The sequence below is a fragment of the Musa acuminata genome, chromosome BXJ2-8, assembly GCF_036884655.1.
Source record: "Musa acuminata AAA Group cultivar baxijiao chromosome BXJ2-8, Cavendish_Baxijiao_AAA, whole genome shotgun sequence".
Taxonomy (NCBI): domain Eukaryota; kingdom Viridiplantae; phylum Streptophyta; class Magnoliopsida; order Zingiberales; family Musaceae; genus Musa; species Musa acuminata.
In genome coordinates, this window is record NC_088345.1 from 2,779,325 (window position 1) to 2,801,786 (window position 22,462).

A 22,462-nucleotide genomic window follows, 5' to 3' on the forward strand; every position below is an offset into this window, starting at 1 on the left:
CACAAGAATTAAGAATCACTTGTTTTGTATGGATGATCCATATGCTGAGTCACATCTCCTGAATGATGAGCATTGTCAAATAGAAAACAAGGGTGTTGAGCACTCTGCTTAAGAACTTCAAGATAAAAACACCAAGTTCTGACATCTTGACATTAAAAAAAAAAAAAGCTTGTTTCAATCATTTATTATCATTGGATATTAATCATGGATATTTCACAAGCTGAAGGCACCCAGCTTACAACTGAAGATATCTAGCCCTAAGTCGTTGCGGCGTAGCCTCATCAAATTGGCATATGTTATAAATTGAAACACAAGAACTCACAGTCATAGAAAGTAATCTTTCATTTGCACATACCTGCAGCAAATTCTGAAGCAACAATCTGATTTGACCTTATCTTCCTCGAGGGTTTACAAGCTGAGAGAATACCGCGCTTGTTGTAGCGTCTTCTGTGTCGTCGTCAGTACTGGTGTTTACTCCCTCGACTACGCTAATGCTGCTGTCCAGAGGTTCCATCTGCGGTAACATGATACCAGAGATACTCCTTATGCTGTTCTCATATGGGTCGGCAAGCGATGAAGTCTCCTCAAGCTGGAGAGCATACTCAAGGTTCCATAGAACATCTCCCATTGTCGGCCTGTCAACTCCCTGTTCTGCCAGGCATTTTTCGGCCGTGTCACCATATTTCCTAAGGGAACCTGGATGAATTTTCCCCACCAATGCTGGATCTACAATTCTTTCCAGCATGCCCTTCTTCTGCCAGCTCATTGCCCACTCCGCAATGTTCACCTGCTCTCTGGGGAGCACAGGGTTGAGAGCTGGCCTTGCACAGAGAACTTCCATCAATACAACACCAAAGGAGTAGACATCGGACTTCTCAGTCAGCTGCTGCCTCCTGAAGTACTCAGGATCGAGATATCCAAAGCTCCCTTTCACCGCAGTGCTAACATGGGTCTGATCCAAGGCAGGACCAGTCTTTGAAAGGCCGAAGTCTGCCACCTTAGCAACGAAGTTCTCATCTAAAAGAATGTTGGTGGTCTTCACGTCACGGTGGATGATGCTCTGTGCTGCACCGGTGTGAAGGTAATGCAATCCCCTTGCAGCACCGATGCAGATCTCAAGGCGCTGTCTCCATGACAGCGATGGAAGGTTGGTACCATATAGATGGCTCCTTAGAGGCCCATTCGCCATGTATTCATAGACCAAAATCATCTCAGAACGCTCATCACAGTAGCCTATGAGCGAGACCAGATGGCGATGGCGGAGCTTGGATAACATCTCGATCTCAGTCTGGAATTCAGCTAGCCCTTGCTCGGACCTCGGATTCCCTCGCTTGACGGCAACTTTAGTGCCATCGTCTAGTGTGCCCTTGTAGACTTTTCCAAACCCACCCACTCCAAGAAGCAAGCTCTCATCAAACTTGTTGGTGGCATCCAGGATCTCTTGGAACATGAAAACACGTCCAAGGTTTGTCGAGGCCAAAGATATGCAGCTTGCTGTTCCGCTCTTCTGAGAAGTTGTTGACACTTTGCTGATAGTGTGGGAGTTCCCGTAGAAGGGTAGCGGTAACCATGGATGGTCATGGGGCCTAGTTTTTCTCTTGCGAACAACAAAACAGCAGTAGCTCAAAGTTGCCAATGCGATGACAACCAATGATCCCAAGACTATTCCAATTACTATTCCCAATTTATTCCTCCCCGAGGGTGACTCGGGCAGAAGGTCTTTCACAGCATAGACTCCATCCAAGCTTTTTGCATCGTTGCTAATCTTCATGATCTCCAACCCATTCAATATAGCATTGCTGAAATCAGCCATCGTATCCGGACCGACACTAACAGACAGTGTGTTCGAACCATTTGAGGAGCCTGAAACAAAATCCTTGTAGTAGGGTACTGCCAACTCACCCTTGAGCGATGACAGATCCAAACTGGCGATGGCAATGTCAGAATTGACATAAACATTGAAGACGAGCGTGTTCAGAGCCTTACTAACGATATCACAGAAATGGAGACGGATCAGGTAAAGGAAGCTTGGATCCACTGAGAAGACCCAGGTGATGTTGAAATTTAAATCCGTCACGTTTGCATCTTCCATTGCTTCCGCGGTGGAATAAACCCACCTTGGTGCTGTCTCAATGGTGATTCCGTCAGGGTAAGTTATAGTTGCAAGATCCACCGACACCTTCACCGCAGAGCTGTTTACGTGAAGGAACTTGGCATCATTTTCCCAAGTCCTCCCAAGAGAATCATTCTGTGGAGTGAGCAGAGGACCACCCATATTCAAGTGATACAAGGTCTCGAGACCGAGCACCGAAAGACCACTGAAAGGGGCATTAGGTATAGCAAGAGCCTGGTCATAGATCAGCCCGTCAGGAACCGAGATGACTTCGATCCCATTAACAAATGAAACGGAGCCATTTGACGGGATAAAGGTGAGGACCAAGGAATCAGAGGTCACGTTCACCAAGTACTCTTTGAACAGGTAAGTACGGTTGGAGTTCTTGAAGGTGAAGTTATTCATGAGGACGAACTCATCTGTCACGACGGTCAAAGGAGCAGAGCTCAAGTCATGGCCAGAATTGGGAGCGGGATAGAAGTAGAGACGGATCCAGTGGCGGCCCTCTTGCCGGATATCGAAACTATAGTGGGCAAGTTCCTGAAAGATTCGAAGGGATTGGTACACAGGGGATGGGAGAGCAGAATTGGAGACGGAAAAGGTTCCATCTCCGGAAGTTCTTAGAGAAAACGAGGACTGCTGCGAATCAGGAACGAAAAGCTGGCCTTGGACCGACACATCCTGGGAAGATCCGCAGGCGAGGAGATAGTTGTCTGCGGGAGTGAATGCAGCAGAGGAACTCTCAAGAATCAAGGCAGGGAATAAAACAGAGAAGACCAAATAGATCAACCTCATCATTTCCAGATTCCCCATCCTCAACTCCTAATACAGCCAGATGCATGCACAGTGAGATTATGAGATGAGTATCTCCAGCACTTTATATTCCAAAAGGAGAAATCAGATCACCAAATTCCCAACTCGAAACTTGTGGATCACATTCTTGAGACCTAAGCAACGACAGTCCATAACTTGCAGATCAAGATCAGCACATTCTACTGATCTTTACTTTCTGAGCTCCTAAACTATTTCTCCTCAGTTTCTGATTGCGCTAAAATGGAAAGCAGAAAGATACGAAGCAGGAAAACAAACGATCAGTCAAAAAAAATGCAGGAAAAAAGATGGAAAATAAAGAAGAATCCAAATGCCAATCACCTGAGAGACCAAGGGAAGAGGGTAAGTACTCTAAATCATGAAAGAACTGAGATCCACAAGAGCGGAGCCCTTGTTCTAGGAAAACAAAACCAGAGAAGAGCAAGGAGATAAACCTAGATAGGGACTTCTCCTCCGGAACTCAGACACACCCCCTTCCCACTCCAAGATCGGAACTCGGGCAGTGCTCCGAGGATGGACAAAGACGGGATTTTGAGCTGAATGAGCCCACCATAAGGATCTGCCAAGGCTGTTGTGAGACCCAAAACAGCTGCTTTCCAGCCTGGGGAATGAGATGAGGCTGGCTGCCACCACCTACAGAGAGAAGCCACAGGACCCACATCAGCTGTGGCCTTCTTTTTTATCCAGACACGGTGAGAGGGAGACGACAGTAAAAGAGCGAAGACATGAACACTCATAATGACCAGCTTTCCGATGGCAGCGAGCGGATTTAGAGCTGTTCCAGTCCAACCCTCGAGATCATGCGGCGCGGCTTCCTTCCATTTCCTCCTCCTCCTCCTCTCCGTGACCACCAATGCCGAGGAGCCGAGATGGATCTTCAAACGGAGCCACGAGAGATGTGCGACCGAGCTCCGGTATGCACGAGAGTAAATTTCGCCGCGGATGTGACAGGAGACAGAGGTCTTTTTGAGATGGGGAGAGGAGACAGAGGGCCATGTGCCTTCACGCGGCTTCGCGCACATGGCGCGCTTGACGGCGTCAGCGGACGACATCGACTCCCGTCACTTGGATCTTTCCGTTGCCCGACGGCCGTCACCTGTTTGCCGTCGGGGTCAACGTTTGATGACGGTGCCCGACCGCCGTGTCTGTCTTCATCGCCAGAGATGGGTCACAGCTTGCGGCCTTCTTCTTCCCTCGCGGATGAAGCTTTCTTTATGTGTCTGATTCCTTCTCTTTGGGACGCAATCAAATCTTTGTTTATGTGGTGGTATCGTGTTTGTCACCGCGTTTAAAGGCGGACAGAGCGCCGTCGACTGTTCTATCTTCATCCTTACGTACGGATTGATTGAGGACGCTGTGGTCGTCGTGCTTCGTCTTCCTTCGTCACAGTCTCCATCGCGTTGTCGGTGGATGCTTCCCCGTTTTAGCTTCGAGACATCAGATTCACGGTGGATCGATCATACGCGCCCACAGAATCATGCATGCAAACACAGAATAGACGAATCGGAGATTGCAACTTGATGAAAACACTCGGATTCTGCAGTGGTTCGGAATGCATTACCGGATGCACTGCTATGAAGGAAATGGATGAATAATCCTTCAGAACCTGCAGAATGATCCTTGGGAAGGCCGATCAGATCATGTTGGATAACATGATTGACGTGAACAAGACGTAGAATGTTTGTTTGCTACTGTTGACAGAACCGCATACTATTGGCTTAGGATCCTCTCCATCTTTATCTTTAATGCCATTAGATTCTCTCAAGTTGAATAGATCTCTCTCTCTCTCTCTCTCTCTCTCTCTCTCTCTCTCGAGTCTTAATTGTTAATTGGTGAGAAGTCGGGGGATGTGACAGAAGTACTAATACCGATCCTGAACATAACTATTAATTGGAACCATCCAATTGCTCCCCATCCATGGGGGGAGGGTTGGGAGAGCGAATTCATGTGTCCGGCTATTTAATGAAAAGAGGTATTGGTGGACGGATGGGAGGATCAAATGAGCAATTTATGGGGACAGCTTGCGTTCCTCTGAATTGGGTCGGTGAGAACAAATAATAATGGCTATGCGCTTACTCCAGAAGAAAATTAAATGATCGATTCTTCGATTAGATCGATCTTTAGGGGAAGAAAAATCCACGAGCTTCAAATCGAACTAACTCACAAGTTGATACATTCCATCGTACATGTAAATGATGCTTTGCATACGCGAACGTTTCGATCTGCAGGTATCGTCTGCATGCATCTACCGGTGGTAGGACTTGAGGAAGGCGCCGCAGAAGGTGCAGATGATGGCCCGCCAGGTCTTACGATGAACGGGGACGTAGCAGAACCGCGTGAGGGTCACCATGTCGGCGGCGCTGGCGCACCCACCGCAGCGCGAGCAGATCCCGGCCGCCGGCTTGCTGCTCCTCACCGTCCGCCGCTGGTCCACCAGAAAGCAGAAGAACGCCATCTTCTTCTTCTTCTTCTTCTTTGCCTCTCCTCTCTCGTGTAGGTGTATGTATCTCTACATATGCATGCTAAATGGTGAGCGAGGAAACGAGAGAGCAGCAATCAAGAACGAAGAAGAAGAGGAGGTTGGCAGATGGGGAGGGGATGTCGAGACGTATGAGACAGGGCACGTCGTTTAGGTCGGGAAAGGGGGAGGAAGAACGACAGGAGGATATGCCATCTGCTGCGACTGGTCTGGCAGACGAAGAAGAAGGAGGAGGAGGTTGGCACGGTGGCAGGCAGCCTTGTCCGCCACCGTCTCTTTGGTTTAGGTGGTGAGAAGACCTTATTGCTGATGGCGACCCAAACCAGAAGCCTGTGCAGTTAAAGCTGCTTGAATTCCATTCTCTCCCATACTTCTCTTTGACGTGATTTATTATTGCATGCATACATTGTAATATCCCAATTTAGTTCTATGTTCGAAGTGACTGACTTAACTAAATAGATTTACTATCATTAACTCATGTTTAAACATTTTAGACAGATGATTCAAAAATCTATTAGAACAACGAGTCAATCATTTCATCAGCACAAATGATATCATACTCAGACTCCGGTATTGAACATGATTAAGAACTTAAGTAGGAAAAATCTATCAACAAATCCTGGAGAACACGGATTTGGTCACATGTAGTGAAATCTAATATAGATTGTAGCTTCAATATACTAAAGATTAAAACAAAGAATTATGATGAGCAAATTTCTGCTTCATAACACTACCATATAGAGAGGGCATTACATTAATAAACTCACATTAATGTTGAGCAATAACGCGATAAGCTAAATGTGAGAGATGATGGATCAACAGAAGCGCCGGACTGAACCACCATTCTTCCTCATGGATTGTGATCGTCAGCGTGGAGGCAGAAGATTACAAGAAATTTGGTGCAGCAAATAATGTAACCCTAGCATTCTTCTCCTGCCTGTGGAACCAATTCCCTTTCTTAGACTAGACATGGTCATCACTTGTTTGCTGCACCCTTCACATCCTTTACCATGCGATTAAGGTCCTGAACAACCTCGGTGATGGCTGGCCGAAACTCCGGCTCTTGCTGCGGAATAGAATCTCATGTTAGAATTATAGTTTTCGAATAGAAGACTTGTTGCAGTTTCTAAGCACATAAGATGGGATGCTTATAGCAATCGTGTTAGTTCTTGAAGATTTGCTTGAATCAACATGAAATTTTACTGTTTCTAACCCTAATGTGTTCAAACTTGCAGGAAAGATGTTTGGTCATCAAGTTATATTGCCATTCAGTGTCTTCGGGAACACATCAAAATGTAATATCATTCAACTTAGATACACATACTAAAATAAACTAATACAATAACAGGGGCAGAAGATAATTCCATGTTTTAAGAACTTCAATAATGCCAATGAAGAAGAGCTGAATTACCATACTGTCTGGGGAAAGGAAGCACATCTACTGCTTACAAACAATGACCAAATAGTGTAAGAAAACACTTAATTAAGGAGACAAATAGGCAAGAAATGTGCAAAAAAAATACCTGAATGCAACGGCTTATAATATCAGCAAAGCAAGATAATGATTTCACAGGATAACTTCCTGATATTAAAGGATCCACCATTCTTGCTAAGGCATCGATATCATAGAGCTGAGAACTAGCCCACCTCACAAGATGTTGTTCAGCACGAGGGCGAGTACTGCAGGTGGTAAGAAAACAGACTAGAAACAATCCCTTTTTGATAAAGGAATATAGGAAAGAGGACGATTGAAGAAAGACATGCAGCAGGGCAGGACAACCAAGTATTTTACCTGTCATAAGGTTTGCGTCCTGTGAGAAGTTCTAGCATGACTACCCCGAAGCTATAAACATCACTCCTATCAGTATATTGTCCAGAGTCATTGATTTCAGGTGCTTCATAATTGTACAATGCACGCATTCGACCTGACAACTGTTATGAAGATACCATCAAAAGTTAGTTATGCACTAAGTTATATTTTTTCCTTTTTGGGCGGAGTGCGAGGTGTGTGTGGTTTCTGGGTCTTGGGGTGGGAGGGGGGAGAGTTTATATGCATAATATAAAATACTGCTCTGAGGAGCATAAAATAGATTGGATTGTAGTTGAATTTGGCAATGTGGATTTATGGAAGCAGTGATGACTCCACAAATTCACATTAAATTTGAAGCTTATTTCCCTTATAAATGCACTTTCCATGTGAACCTAATATAACCACTTTCTATTATGAGTTTATATGCATAAGCTGATCTTTAAATGTCATCATCCACCATTCCATGTTTTGGGTTCCATGCTGTCCCTCTTGTTTGACTTACCTAAACTAAACATCAGAACTAACTGGCAGAAGTTCGGCCAAGTTATTGACGCATAAATCTAGCCTTAGGAAGTAAGGCCGGGAAATCTGCAATGCATTATTCTTCACAAGACTCCTATTGTTAGATGTCATATGTATCGCATAATAGTCATGTTCTTGACTAAGGCTAAAGTATGCCAAATGGCCTGTTACTAAATCAGACTGCTCTTTTCATAGTTTCAAACTAATTGTTTGCTGAAATATAGTTTTCTTTCGTGGCTAAGATCTAAAAATTAAAGAGTTTTACATGACAATCAGATTTTGTTTACTATATTCTGCTGAATTAAGCCTTTTCATTTTTAGAGAATGGCTGTCTGCAATACGTAGCTAAATGGAATTACCTGAGTCACAGAGTTGGTTGACATTAGAGAAGACAGGCCACATTCGGTAACACATACAGCAAGCTCATCATTAAGGAGAAGATTGGCAGGCTCAAAATTCTGATGCACAAGTGGCAGTTGACAATCCTCATGCAGATACCTAAAATACAACAGGTGAAGTTCTCAGTCCACAGATATGTACTTCTTATACAGCACATTTAAGGACGAAACAGATTCTCCACTTACTCTAAGGCTTTGGCTGCTCCAAGGGCTACCTCAAGGCGGGCACTCCAAGATAACTTTAGGCTGCCATTGACATCATCTTCAGCATGAAGAATGTCATGCAAGGTCTTCTTACCAAAGTACTTATAGACAAGTAATCGTTGATCAAACTCCGCGCAATACCCCACAAGCTCAAGAATGTTAGGATGCCTTAGTTCGGACACACTTAATACTAGCTCTAGAAAGTCACCAACTGGTATTCTTGAGTTAACATTGTCAAGCTTCATGACTTCCAAGAGCTGTACGGAAGGCACAGCAGTTACAAAACCCAATAATCCTAAAAAAGAAGTACTACTTGACTTTTTTTTCAGAAAGTGATCAAGTACTCAATTCAAGCATTTGTTAGCAGTAAGTATTAGAGATTTAATGAATTACATTACAAGAAAATACTAAACATGGGCAACATAGATTTTCCAAAGATCTGGTGTAAAAATCTAAAAATTGACATATATAGGGGTGAATAACTCAACTAGGAAAGCATCAGGACATCAACCACTAGAAAAACTTAAGAATATTGTTGGAAGGTAATTTTCAATTATATCATAGACTATGATTGTGTTGTCAACACTATCTACCCAAGGTCGCAAAATTGCAGAGACATATTTTTCAGATATTTTATAACTTGGAAGCTGAATAAATATTTGAGCTGATAAAAATGCGAAACAGAATTATCTTTATCTGTTATAGACACATTTTTGACATCATACCTTTCCATCAGGAAGCACTGCAAGATACACTTTGCCTAATCTGCCATCTCTGATCAGATTTTCTTCACTAAAACTGTTTGTGTATTGTTGTAGTTCTGCAACAGAATAGGATGTCGTAGGAGTTGGTGGAGTGTTCATCATCTCTGGTGAAAGGCCCACAACATTTCCACTGGTGACAATCGGTTTTACAATAACTTTTTCCACAGGTGGTGGGGGCATAATAATGACATCAGTCTCTCTCATATCAATTATGTGTTCTTTCTCCTTTCCAGAGTCCTTCATAACTGGCACAGGAAAAGTAGAAACCAATCCTAATTATATAACTAGAGCAAATGACAAGACCACCGAACAGAATGGAATGTACCTGCCACTGCGATATCAACTCCAGATTCCTTCTTTCTTTCTTCGTGAACCTCTTTTGCAGCTATAAACAGCCATTTTCAAGTTACATAGCTCCAAAGAAAAAAGTTCTATAAAGCCTAAAGTTAGAACATGCTAGATGCACAGAACTCTTACCTTCCCTAAATCTGTTGTTTGTCTCTGCAAAATGTTCTTTGCTTTTAGCCTCTTTGAATCCTATTCCTGTCCTTCCTACTTGGCTTTTGAACAATTTATCTTTCTTTGATTTCCTCTCTTGGTACTTTGATAAGCAAATGATTACCGTCAACACAATGACGATAACTAAAACCACGACAACAAAAACATATCCAACAATTTTCATGGTTGACACGCTTCGTTTTTTCACTCCGTGGTTACTTTCTTGACTGGATGACCCATCTGAAGAGTTTGTATGTGTGATATAAGGAATAGGAGCTCCTGAATGAGAAAGTAGTGGTGGAGATTGAGGCGTCGCCGGTGATGGTGCAATGGTGGTATTGAATGGGTTTCCATCCTTTCTGTGCACCAATTACATGTTATTAAAACTTTCATTGTGTAGATATCTGTGTCTGTGTGTGTGTGTCACCTACATGTGCATGTATAGATATCCATAATCAATTCAATACTGAAATTGCGAATACAATTTACAAGAAAGTTTGATCCATACATGGTAAATTAGCCCTTTAGCTGGGCCTATTGTATCACACTTTAGAAGATAATGAATGTGCAAAATGAGATGATTCAATCAGCATGAGAATCTCACTTTAAATTTGGAACATTCAGCAACTTCTCAGGGACAGGTCCAGAAAACAGATTGTTTTCTATGTTCCTGTAAAGCCAAATCAAGAAACATATTTAGAAAGGAAGTCAATGAGAACCAAAAAGAACTTTTTGCATCACAGTTAATTGTTGTTTTGAAGGCATTGCATATAAAAATAAAACTATGACCGCAAATGCATCTCAAAGGCAGCTTTGACAGAATCCCATGTCCTTTTAGCAGGAGGCATAGGCAACAAAGCTTTATACCAGTTCATCCAATTTGACACCAGCACACAAAAAAAGGAAAAATATCTTCTTTAAGGAGCAAAGAAATGATTCACAGCATGGCTTGCGGTCAGCAGATCCTCACTGGGGTCAGCCAGCACCAACAGATAAAACTTCAAGAGTCTTTCAGCAATGTAATGCAATTGAATAAATTTGCCAGATTCACTCATGATTTGTGAAAAATAATCAGGCTCAGCAAATTTTGGTCAAGTTCATGCTATTCTTGGCCGGCCAAACAATTCAGGGCGACTCCAACTAAGCATTGACTATCAAATTTAAGCAAATGAGAGCTTTCAGACTGATAATTTTATTGGGTGGGATTTGACTTACCCAACAAATCATCTTAATGTACACCGTTATTTTAAATCATGATATTGAACATGTATCAGTCCCTGGTCAGATCAGCAAGGGTCCAGGACATGCTGACATACCAACATGTGATTACACCAATATACCGGTTGGCACCAAGAAGGGGATGAGAAAGATAAGAGGAGGAGGAGGTGTCATGGTGGTGGAGTAGCAGAGTAAGAGGAGAAATAGGAGGAGGAGGAGGAAGACAACAGAAGAAGAGGAGATGAGGACTAGGAAAGAATTATGGGCAACAACAATGACCAAAAAGCAGAGAGAGAGAGAGAGGACCATTGAGGCTATGGAGAATCGGGAGGCAAACAGAGATCTAAAATAGTTACTGTTGTCCAAACTTTTAAAAAAAGAGTCCCAAAAGAGAGAAATCGCATAGGCCAGGTATCAGTTCTTGGTGAGACTGGTAAATACCAATCAGTATGGACCGTCCTGACCGGTTTTTAAAACCATGTTGCACACAACCATATTCACACATATCATGTTACGCACACTAAATCAAGACAATAGGATATGAATTACCTTTTAAAAATTGCTACGTATGATATCTTTGCATCAAGTGGTTGTGCTTGAAACATACACTCAGAAAATGGAGAGAAAAAGTGAAACTGAAATATCTAGTGTTACATAGCTTTAAGTGGTGAAAAAAGAACACCCACATGCAAGAGCTATACATATATACAGAGAAAAGAGAGAAGAGAGAGAGGGCATATGAGAGCTTATGAACTATGACTGAACACAAATTATTAATTAAATGAGGTCAGTTTATTTAGATTACACAAGATGAGAGTCCTGTTAAGAAACTTTCGAGCTTTGATTCTAGTAACTCTAACAACACCAACTAGGTCAAAGGATTTTGCATGATCTTTTAGACTTTTCTAAGTCGACATTGAGCCCAATACTGTTTCCACTTTTCATTCTTTATCAAAGTTAATTATATGGATCAAATTGCATGATAAAATTTGAGAAGATGATGAAAAGAAATGTAAGTTAAAGAAATGCAGGGATCTATTTTGAAAATACAAGTCTTTGAGAGGAAGATCTTCCAACACATTAAGGATCCCAGAAAGCTGATTATTCTGCATGTGCCTGCAAAAATAGTCATCATCAAAATTATATCATGCTTAAGAAACTTTAGAGAAATTATCAGATATATAAGAAGCTGATACTCACAAGGTAGTCAAAGATGACAAGCTTCCCATTGAAGGTGGCAACTGGCCACTCAAGTTGTTGAAAGAAAGATCCCTAATTTGAAATTTTGGCATGTCAATCATCAAGAACATTAAATGACTAGAAAAAGCTAAGTGAAAAATGAGTAAAGCAGAAAATCCAACTTACAAATTTATCACACCAGTAAGAGAACTAAAAGCATCCGGCAAATCTCCAGTCAAATGATTGTTATTAACTGACCTGAAAAGTACAAAGATCAATAATGAACAATAACACTATTTAGTGATATAAGATGTAGTTTTTTATTTAAACAAAATAAGCATGGATTTACATGTCTGTCAGAAGTGTTAATTTTGATAAAGAATTTGGGATGCTTCCCATGAACTGATTAGCTGAAAGAAAGCTGTACCAGCAAAGAAAAACAAATGGTTTTCACTCAAAATAAGTAATATAGTTAGATTGAAAGGAACAAATCTTAGAAGATGTAATTTAATTTTTTTAAAACATACAATGTGTGCAAGGTAAGAGGCAGATTTTCTGGTATGCCACCGCCAATATTATTGTTACTCAGATCTCTACAACATAAAATAGCAGACAAAGATCAGTCCATGTAACAGGAAAGAAGAGGGATTATAATGCTAGAGAGCCTCTTAGTAATGAACAGCACAAATTGGAGAATAGACCAACAAGATGGCTGTACAAAATTAGTTTTGTCTCCTGTCAATGGAAAAATGAAATTAATGAGTATCACTTACATTGTTCTTATTGAAGAAAAATTGCCTAATCCATCACCTAGTTGCCCTCCAAGATTTGCACCATTTATAACTCTAATAAAATCAACCATTAAGATGAGAACAAATAATGATTGCTTTAATAGGATAAAGTAAGAGGAAATTACCGTACATTCCAGTAATATTTGAGGCAACACATTGAACGCCTTGCCAGTTCTCCAAGCAGGGATCTCCTCCATTCGGGACCCATCCAGGAAGAGGAGGTGAACCCAGGGCAGCATAAAAGCTATTTATAGCATAAACTAAGAGAAAACAAGTTTTGCAAAAATTTTAACTATAAGCTGAACAAGTAATTCAGTGACAACTTGCATACACAAAACATTGCATTTTCTCAACTGTGTAAAACAAATTTCCAAAGGTGTTCATCCAGAAAAGTACCAAAACATAATTTCTACATTAGAAGTTTCCTAATATAGTTATTAAATGACAATCTCATATTATAAGCATCTGATGTGATGCTCTGCAGCACAATTGAACGGATTAACCGAAACACAACAAAGAAAAAAATACAAATAAGAATCTACAATATAGCTTGTGCGTGTGAAGATACACTAGCACATATACGTGGAGGTAATTGTTGCCCGAATAAGAATACTTGAAAATTGTTGGCATATTTGTTCTTGCCTAAAGAAGGATTATAAAATAAAACAAATGACAAATTAAAATCTGGAACTGGCAAAGGCATAGCAAGAAGCATACAAGTGCCAGTTTTCAAATTTTACAAAATAGTGAATTCAGATAAAGATGAAATGATGAGTATATACAGCTTCGCTTACCATCTAGTTCATTAGTGTATGCAGAGCAACATGACAACCCAAAAATCACCATCAGACCAACCCATGAAAAGAGCTTCAAATCCATGTTATTCACCCGAGCGAATAACATGACAACGCCAATCTTTTGAAACAGCAAACTAATAGTCCTGCTGAGATTAAAAGAGGCAAATTAGTAGCAGAACACGTAGAAAGATCTGATAGTAAAAGAAACTAAAGACTGTACAAACTTCGCCGTTACAATCAAAATTTCTTCCGAGCACGTGTCCAAGATGCTGAAGATTACTGATATTCAAGAAAGCAAAGCCAAGAAGCTGAAATAGAGAACTGCGAAGAGGCCAACACACATCATATTGCGTCATAACACTGCATTGTTCGAGTATCTGCATGCTTAGTCATGTTTTTTCATGGTTCCGGTACTCCAGATAAGGAAAAGAGCCCAACTTTCTACTTCTTGGAAATGGAGATCGGAATGTCCATCTCACACGAACCGCGACGTGGAGTCACACGTATACTAAAAGGGGAAGTGTATTCTTCGAAAGATTACGAGAAAATACTAAAGAAACATCGCAAATTTGCCAAAGAAAAGGGAGTCGTCTAGGAACAAGAGATCCGAGGGGGGAAAAAAATCAGGGAACCGAATTCTTCGCTGCCGAACTAACAAGGTGCAGGATCTAAAGGCCCGCAGCAAGAAGCATAAAAAATGCCGCAAATCTAGTCCAGAAAAGACCTAACGTGACGCAAGAAATCACCATCGGAAGCAGCGAAAGCTTCATTCTCGAGTATCAAGTGCAAAATCGCGACCTCCAACCGAGCAACAAAAGCAAGATAGAGAGTGGAAAAAGGAGGAAAGAAAGGGAAACAGATACCCTAGCAGATCCAGCAATCCAACACCGCAGAGAAGCTTACCTCGGGACTGCCGTCTGCGCCAAGTCTTAGGTGCTAAGTTCGCACTTAGATCTCAATGATACACGGGGGGGTAAAAAGGCAGCAGAGGGGGCGGGGGGGCAGCACGAGAGAGAAAGGCCAAGAGAAAAGGGGACGCTGACAGAGAGCGAGGCTAAGAGACCAATGTGCACAGCACCGGAGCGGCTCCACCGTGGAAAGGACGAAATATGGTAAGAGTACTGCACGAGATGTAAAGAAAATGAAGGGTGAAGAACTTGTCGGAATCAAAATATTTCCATCAGATTAAGTTTATTTCGATTAAACCGGGACGGTTCAACTCATTTTGTTGGATATCGAATCACACATATATTTTGATTGTGGCGTCTCGCCGTGAATCCTTGCGATTTGGACAGACGATCGATTAAACTAAGCCACCTGTATGATGACGGCTTGTATTATGAAGCTGTGTTGCTTTCACGGAATATTCATTAAGATAAGGCTTGCGTTGTTACAGTTGCTGATCCTGACTTCAGCCGATGATTTTTGGAAGTGAATATTTCAGAGGCAAATCAAATCATGCACGTTTATCATAAGGGTTTGGAACTAAACCGATTTGATCGCCGATATGGATTAAAATTTTCAGTTGAAAACCCAAAGAAAATAAAATATATCAAGTCCTACTGATGACCAGTACCAAAGATTGATCGAGGGAGGTCATGCTTAAGTAGCTTTGTCCCCTTGGGACAGAATCTAATCTATCTGATCCACACACGTAAGAAGACAAATGCCAGACACTCACCATGACTTGGGCTTTGGCCCCCACGAACACATGGGCACCGGCAAGCCAGATCAGAAATTGAGAGCAGCCATCAGATAGCAAAATAAACACGACTGTAGGCACCATGAACCAGAGCAAGCAAACAAAAGAACCAAGTGACTCCAGCAATACATCAAATGATTGCACAATAAGAATCAAACTTTGCACATTCTATAATTATATTATAAACTCATGAACTAAAAATAAGGATCTAATCATCCTAATTGCTAGGCTTAAAATGGGAGCGAGAAAGGGAGAGAGATCCAGAGGACATGGGATCTCTGCGTTGCCTTTTCGTCCTCTGCTCGGCTATGCTCTATTCTGGTGGAAGGCAACATGCTTCCCTCAAAAGACCATCTGGGTAATCTATTCGCAATCAGAACTATTAATCTAGGATCTAATGATTACAACATCATACCAAAGCAATCATTTGATGTAGTCTTTGTTTGGACACCCGAATTAAGCAGATTTCACCCGTTCCTCATGTCTTGTCTTTTTGATATAGTTCAGGAAAATTCAACTTTGTAAATAGGGCAACGTGCGAAAATAGAGATTGCACCTGAAAGATGTTTGCATCAATCAGAACATCATCACATTTATACTCATTTGGCACTGCATCCAGGATAGCTACAAGGTTTCTAATAGCATAGCTCGGATTTTTGCTCTTAGATCTTTGGATACTTCAGTTGCTGCATCAGTTGGAGCTGATGGCATATTTACGACCTTTTGGTGGTTAGATTTCTGAGGGACTTCCGACTGATCCAAAATTGTTGTATTCACCTCTTCATCAGTGTCATGGTTCCTTTGAGACCGCCGGTGATGCTTCTTCCTGTGTCCATCGGACCCTGTCCTTTCCTTTTCTTCTGGTGTACCTTCATCCTTATGACGACGATGAGACCTAGAATGCTTTCTATGCCCGTTCTCGTCTTCCGAGGAACTGTGGTGCTTATGACGATGCCGAGATTCTTTGTCCTTGGAAGACGAAGGATGCTTCCTATGTTTTTTATCACTTCTATGGTTTATAGAATGTTCAGACCGATGCCTCTTTTTGGACTGCTTATGACTTTCGACCATGTCATCAGTTCTAAGATCTCGAGAACACGATTGATGTTTCTCCCTATGGCTATATTCCTCACTAACATCATGATCAGACTCTCTCTCTTGAAACTTAGATCTACCAGAAACCTCAGCATCGAAAGGTACAGAGCTTCCTTCTCGTTCTTTGACCAAAAGATCTGATCCTGCGCCAGATCGAGATGAACCAGCGGCAGAAATTTCCAATGATGAATTTTGAGCAGTGATGGAACCAGTCAATTTGCTTAATGGATCACCACTCTTTATCATAGCTGCAAACATCTTTGCTCGTTTCAGCCTCTCAGCCTTGAGCTTTTGTTCCTTTGTTAAGGAAGCTTCTGAAGAGTCAGCTTCGCAAGAGGTAACAAGGGCTGCAGTTTTTGCAATAGCCTTTGCAATCCATACATCATCATCCGTGTTGGAACCTTTATTGCTAAGTTGTTGATTGGATGAAGGCAAAGAAGTACCCTCTTCATGGCTAGAAGTAGGTTTAGGTATAGATTCCCGGCCTTGTAAAAAGGAGTAACTCCCCAAGCTGGAAGCATGTGTAGCCTCCCGGTGAGTGCGGCCTGCAGCCAACTCAGGACGTGAAATATCCTGATGAGCATTAGCAGAACTGACACCCCTTGTAGCTGCCAGAACAATGGCAGCAGCTTCATCTACGCTCACTCCAGCCTGAGGGGCGAGTGTCGGCTGTTGATCATGCTTTTCCTTCTTTGGCGCACCAATTACCATCTTAAATTTCTCCTTTCTATGAGGATCATACAACCATCCTTCTGATAAGTCTGACGAGTTGTGGTCCCGGGCAGATTCTTTAGTAAGATCAGCTTGCACTTTCTTCTTGCTACCAGTATTACCCTGTCGATAGTTTTAAATTTAGAAGATTTATGTCCACGATGAAAAATGTTAAATAACAAAAGATAACTCAAAAGACATTTGCGTGAAGGGCATATTCATTTTCCATCCAAACAAACACAATACTACTATGTGCAAAACCTTGAGCATAAAATAAATGCAAGAAAGCAAAGAATATGAAAAAAACATTGTTAGAATGACTTGTAACCTGGATGGAGAGACAAATCTAGAATCAGAAAGTCAATTTGTAGCTATTACTCAAGCATAATATAAATGCAAGAAGCAAAGATTACGAATAAAATATTGTATGCCCCGCTTTACAACTTGAGAGGAGTGACAAATCATTAATTAGAATACCAATTTGTAGCTAATCATATCATTTATCAACCGTTATTAACCTTTATGTAGGACTAAACATTGTGCCACTAAAACAACCACCTTAATCATTAAATTAGTTTCTGGAGATATAGGTTCTAATTTTCCATGGAAAGCCCATATCTCTGTCTAACCAGCACCTCCATCAACTTTGCCAGTGGTGGTGCTCACTCCAAAAGCTTGCCAAACTGTAACTAACCATCCGTTGACATCCAAAAGCCCAATGTGAATCTCGGATCAATGTTATACTACTACCCCGACCTATTCCCATATCAGAAGTGGAAAAATTTTTGGATTGACTTATAAAGGTTTGATGGTGCTGGTTTACTACTACTAAGTTGGAATTAAGCATCTTTAGTTAGTGGTTCAAGCTCCGCGGGTATACCATACCACTTTTTTTACAATACCACCAGTTTGGCATAATTATCAAAAAAAATTTAATACAGCAGAGCAGTAATGCTTCTTTGACTGGACAAAAATACCGACTTCAGATTGTGAACCAGAGGATCATATTTGCACTCTTAAACTCCAAGGACTCCATCAAAAGGGAAGTGTCGCTTGCTGACAGTAAAAAAAGAGAGACAAGGCCACAAAAATGCCCGAGTAAATGGATGAAATAAGCATAGGAGACATTATACATCATTCAGCATTAAATTATGTACATTTGAAAATACCTGAAAGAAGATGATCCGAGAAATAAAATGAGTCTATCTATTCGTCAAGCCAACTTGAATATGTAAGTTGCGTAATGCAAATTTCCTACATCTTAGGTTTGCTAAAATTGGAACTAAATAGTGCTGCAAATACTTTTGACAAAACATTAATAATCAAATCTGCACATGAGATCCAGCACATACATTAATTGTTTTAAGGACTTAAATAAAAATGTTCTACAATGGAATTATTATCATAAAAATAACACAAATAAATTTGTATAGGACGCATATGAGATGGATCAAGATAAGCAAAAATTATGAAGAAACTACCTGACGGGCACCTTCAAGAACCTTGAGGTAGTAAGGATGATATTGATTTGATGGCAGAAGAAATGGAAATCTGCCTACTGTCTTATCTTGTTCAATAAGAACTGCCTCAAATTCCTTCCCATTTCTAAGTATGAATTCAACTATTTTGTCTATCATTCTTTTTAAGAAAGATGGAGGCTCCAACAGCACTGATTTGACATCTGATCTGCCAGACACAGAACTTCGTGGCTGCTCAACCAAACCAGGAAGGATTGGGTTGCCATCTCTTGCATTCTTGCCATATGGACCATTAACCAAAGTAGATTTCGCAGGCAGCTTCCTTTTTATAGAAACAGTTTTGTCTTTAGAAACAACAGGGGCAGCTAGACTCTTAATTTCTCCTTTCCCTTCCAAAGCCATATAGGGTTGTTCTGCCTTTTGAGGAACTGCTGCAATATCTGCGATGCTGGTATAGACAGAGCCTAGAACCTCTGTGTCAGCTTCATGTGAGCCATCATCATCCTCTGCGGTTCCATAGAAAGATCCGAGCAATGACAAAGCCCCACTATCAGAAGCAAGCATCTTGTCCTTCTTCTCTTCCAAATTTTCCTCTTCTTGTGCTTTGGTAGTGCTTGTATCACTTTTCAGAAGTTGAGGATGTTCAACAAGAAATCGAAAATACTCATGAAGATGATGATCTGGCATCAAGAACCCAAAAGTTGGATTGTCACCCTGTTTCACCCGCAAGACAATCTCTGATTGTCCTCCATGCTGACTTACAAACGTTGCTGTTCTTGCAATGATCTGATGTAATTTTTCTGTAGGAGGCTGCAGAAAACAACCATAAGAAACTTGTGTCAATAAATTACATTATAAATGCATAATTCTAACTGAACAAGAATTGATGGCTTAAAACTTCCTGATAAGTACTATTAGCACATAAGAGTAGAAACAAAGAGCACGCTCAGCAATGTACACATTGCTGATCCCACCTGCCTATTCCTTTACGTCAAGAAACATCACAACAAAACATGGTTCACATGAATGGCAACCATAGTATGAACTTCATCTCAGCTCCAAGCTTCTGAAACTTAGACATGTAAGCCTTAGAAGAATATATGCACCTTGGATAAATATTGATGTCCCAACTGTTGAAGAAATACTAACAATCTACAGAAAACATTCATCTTTGTCATATGCCAAAAGGAAATTAACAATAAAATTGAATCCATTCATTTTATTTACCAGGTTACACTGTAATCTTTCGGGGATCAGAAAAGGTGGACGGTAACAAGAATTAGTGAGTCCTGAATCGGAGTTCTTCGAGTCAACTGCATTCGCAGTATTTCCATATGAAAAAGGTACAGCCTGATAAGTTCCATCTGAATCTTTGGTTGTTCCTGCAATTGGGAAGCCAAAAAGTTCAATCAAAGATGGTCCTTAAAGCCAGTAGAAGTCTCAGCAAATAATATAAAATACAGAACTCTGAGAAGCAAACGGCAGTGAGAATGTGTCAAGGTTCCTTACTTGGACTTCTGAGAGAACTCATGAAGTAAACTAAGCATCCATCCTGCAAACTTGGAAATTCAAATGCAATATAATATTGGTTGATTAGCATGTCATCCTTTCTATGGATAGTACGTGCCATTAAACCAAAAAGATCAGGTAGTCAACAATAACAAGTTACCATTTCAGAGACACGATACCCACTGTATATAACATGACAGACTACATAAAAGAACCATCCCCGAACACATGGTTCGGCTTCACGACCCCCAAGTCAGACATCACCAGCAAGAAAACGAATACTTTGCAGGAAATCTAGAAAAAAAAAAGCAGATCAAAGAAAAGTTCCAACAACATGACCCGGTGGCAATGATTACCAGGTTTCACTAACAAACTGACAGTCCTCAAAAGAGCCCCTATTACAAACTAAAGAAAAACAAAACGGTGATCTTTTTCCAAGCTAAATTATGCGTCAACTCAACCACCCATGAATCCTCTAGTTCGATCATACGAATCCCTAATAAGTGTTAATATGATAAAGGCTACGTAGGATAATAGCTGTTTATTTGTCAAGCAATTAAAGAAAAGAAATAGTGTACCAAAATTGCAAGCAAATCGGAAGACGAACCTGACAAAGATCCCCTTGCATCATCATCGCCGCCCGGATCTGCGTCAGGACCGGAAAGGGGGAGATCGAGATAGCGCTCACGGTCGAGCTGGGAGGAGGTCACGCCGTCGACGGCGGGAACCTCGCAAAGGCGAGATGCAGCCCTAACGGGAGGGCGGGGCGGGATGCGATCGAGGAGGTGGCGGACGTCGTAGCGGTCGATGAGGAGGGCGGGGTCGCCGCTCCATGGGACGAGGGCATCGCGAGCGTTGACGAAGGCCGCGGTTGCGTCGTCGTCGAACAGTAGCGCGTGTCTTCCCTCGACCGCCAGATCCATCGCCGCCGCCAGCCGATCAGACGAGGGGAGCTGTTATCGGTAGGGTTATTCACAAAGGGAAGAGCCGGGAAGGGAGGGGGGGAGACGAAACCCTCGCGGGTGGATGCTTCCGGGCGCTTTCGACCTAGAATCAAAATGGGCGAGCGATGGGCACGCGCGGGGCGAGCATACTTACATATAGGCGAACCATGGGTGGACTTGGACCGGACCGGGCGAACCGGGGTTTCGATGTGCGTCGGACTCGGGTGGGTGGTGATAGGAAGAGATCGTCCGATATGTCAAATTGAATGTGGCTGTTAAGAGGTAGAGATGACTCCATTAATTACATCCTCGATACACCTACAAATTCAAACCACGGCTATAAATGAACTTTTGTACGAGTAGAAAAAAATATTCCATTATTGGCGAGGGATCATTTGGTCGTATATAAATCATTTGTTTATGTCTATTGATACGACATATTTTGGGTCTCAGACAAATCACCGTCGACGGCAGATGCCAAGTCACAACCAATGTCAGAATTCGAGACCACACACCATCAGAACCCCATGTCGGACGTCAAGTCGAGTTTCGTGCTAAGGCATTGTACGACGCGACCATCCTAAGAGCTCGGGACAGTATCGTCTGACGTCGCTCAAACATTCCCCAAGACTTTAGCGGGTCAGAAGCGTCGTCCCATCCCACAAGGGTCAGTGGCCACATCGATCGGACGTGCAACCGACCCTTGCATAATAATATAAAAGCCCCTAGTCGGCGTCCAATCAGGGGGAGAAAAATAAGGAGACAATAAAATCCTTTACTAACTTGCTCGTAGGAGGGGCCAGAGTCGGGAACCACTCGACGAAGGCCGTTTTTGTAGGCGAATGACCATCCACGAGCGGCGAGTGTCTCAACCCCGAGGACTCCATCCTCTGCGCAAAGGAGAGCAATCAACTGACTCGAGTCCCGACTAACGCCCACCAGCACTCCTTCCTAAGGGCACAACCACCTCATCATCCAGCTCACTTTATAGGAAGCTCCCAACATCGACTTGCGGACCTTATCGTGCTAACTCATCAGCCACGGTATATTTGTTCGCTAACATCTATGTCGATATATCGAGCCGACCAAATTCATTCAAGACCATTCGAGACTAAGTCAACGATTGTTGTATGAGAAAATATTTTAATTTACCTTATTTTTCTATTAATGGGAATTAAAGTGTTATTATGAATAGATAAAGTGTTGAATTTTGGATTTTGATTATGAAATTGATTGATGAAGTTATGATCTAATCAGCGTTTGAGTGATGTAGGACTAACTTCGATTATGAAAAGATAAATCGATTAAAACAGGAGAATCAGATGTTGGGTCGAAGAGCATCATGGCAGAAGATTGGACGTCGGTCCGAAGGACTGGTCGACTTGTCGATAGAAGGACTTCGTGTCATGAGTTCGAGCA

The 22,462-nt window shown here is 41.8% G+C and overlaps 4 protein-coding genes across 16 annotated transcripts; all 4 read right to left on the reverse strand.

Moving 5' to 3' along the window:
- Positions 1 to 152: 152 nt before the first annotated feature.
- Positions 153 to 4,145, reverse strand: LOC103993917 (receptor-like protein kinase THESEUS 1). 4 transcript variants are annotated; one of them, XM_065119717.1, is made up of 3 exons: positions 3,688 to 4,145; positions 3,379 to 3,577; positions 153 to 3,060 (listed from the first exon to the last, which is right to left on the reverse strand). In XM_065119717.1, the coding sequence occupies exon 3, from the start codon at positions 2,924 to 2,926 to the stop codon at positions 392 to 394; it is 2,535 nt and encodes an 844-aa protein (XP_064975789.1). In that variant the 5' UTR covers positions 2,927 to 3,060; positions 3,379 to 3,577; positions 3,688 to 4,145; the 3' UTR covers positions 153 to 391. The 4 variants fall into 4 exon arrangements, with proteins under 4 accessions (XP_064975789.1, XP_018685794.2, XP_009412432.3 ...); XM_018830249.2 differs by having other exon boundaries at positions 153 to 3,152; positions 3,688 to 4,144; XM_009414157.3 differs by having other exon boundaries at positions 153 to 3,161; positions 3,688 to 4,144.
- Positions 4,146 to 5,028: 883 nt separating this feature from the next.
- On the reverse strand, positions 5,029 to 5,894 carry LOC135618656 (uncharacterized). Its single transcript, XM_065119720.1, has 2 exons — positions 5,553 to 5,894; positions 5,029 to 5,453 (listed from the first exon to the last, which is right to left on the reverse strand). Exon 2 carries the CDS (start codon positions 5,397 to 5,399, stop codon positions 5,190 to 5,192), a length of 210 nt encoding a protein of 69 aa, XP_064975792.1. The 5' UTR covers positions 5,400 to 5,453; positions 5,553 to 5,894; the 3' UTR covers positions 5,029 to 5,189.
- Positions 5,895 to 5,996: 102 nt separating this feature from the next.
- On the reverse strand, positions 5,997 to 14,686 carry LOC103994345 (protein STRUBBELIG-RECEPTOR FAMILY 3). Of its 5 annotated transcripts, none has more exons than XM_018830250.2 (18): positions 14,508 to 14,686; positions 13,602 to 13,747; positions 12,938 to 13,067; positions 12,790 to 12,861; positions 12,544 to 12,609; positions 12,366 to 12,437; positions 12,203 to 12,274; positions 12,038 to 12,109; positions 11,888 to 11,953; positions 10,224 to 10,289; positions 9,599 to 9,978; positions 9,447 to 9,506; positions 9,083 to 9,366; positions 8,340 to 8,614; positions 8,115 to 8,253; positions 7,216 to 7,355; positions 6,947 to 7,103; positions 5,997 to 6,489 (listed from the first exon to the last, which is right to left on the reverse strand). In XM_018830250.2, exons 2-18 carry the CDS (start codon positions 13,708 to 13,710, stop codon positions 6,400 to 6,402), a joined length of 2,250 nt encoding a protein of 749 aa, XP_018685795.2. In that variant the 5' UTR covers positions 13,711 to 13,747; positions 14,508 to 14,686; the 3' UTR covers positions 5,997 to 6,399. The 5 variants fall into 5 exon arrangements, with proteins under 5 accessions (XP_018685795.2, XP_064975799.1, XP_064975804.1 ...); XM_065119727.1 differs by having other exon boundaries at positions 13,602 to 13,750; positions 14,508 to 14,644; XM_065119732.1 differs by having other exon boundaries at positions 12,933 to 13,067; positions 13,602 to 13,750; positions 14,508 to 14,596.
- A 766-nt stretch (positions 14,687 to 15,452) lies between these two features.
- LOC135618657 (uncharacterized) lies at positions 15,453 to 21,175 on the reverse strand. Of its 6 annotated transcripts, none has more exons than XM_065119723.1 (5): positions 20,707 to 20,871; positions 20,100 to 20,142; positions 19,818 to 19,972; positions 18,594 to 19,400; positions 15,453 to 17,235 (listed from the first exon to the last, which is right to left on the reverse strand). In XM_065119723.1, exons 1-5 carry the CDS (start codon positions 20,731 to 20,733, stop codon positions 15,931 to 15,933), a joined length of 2,337 nt encoding a protein of 778 aa, XP_064975795.1. In that variant the 5' UTR covers positions 20,734 to 20,871; the 3' UTR covers positions 15,453 to 15,930. The 6 variants fall into 6 exon arrangements, with proteins under 6 accessions (XP_064975795.1, XP_064975794.1, XP_064975796.1 ...); XM_065119722.1 differs by having other exon boundaries at positions 20,100 to 20,393; positions 20,707 to 20,840; XM_065119724.1 differs by having other exon boundaries at positions 20,100 to 20,149; positions 20,707 to 20,817.
- Positions 21,176 to 22,462: the final 1,287 nt, after the last annotated feature.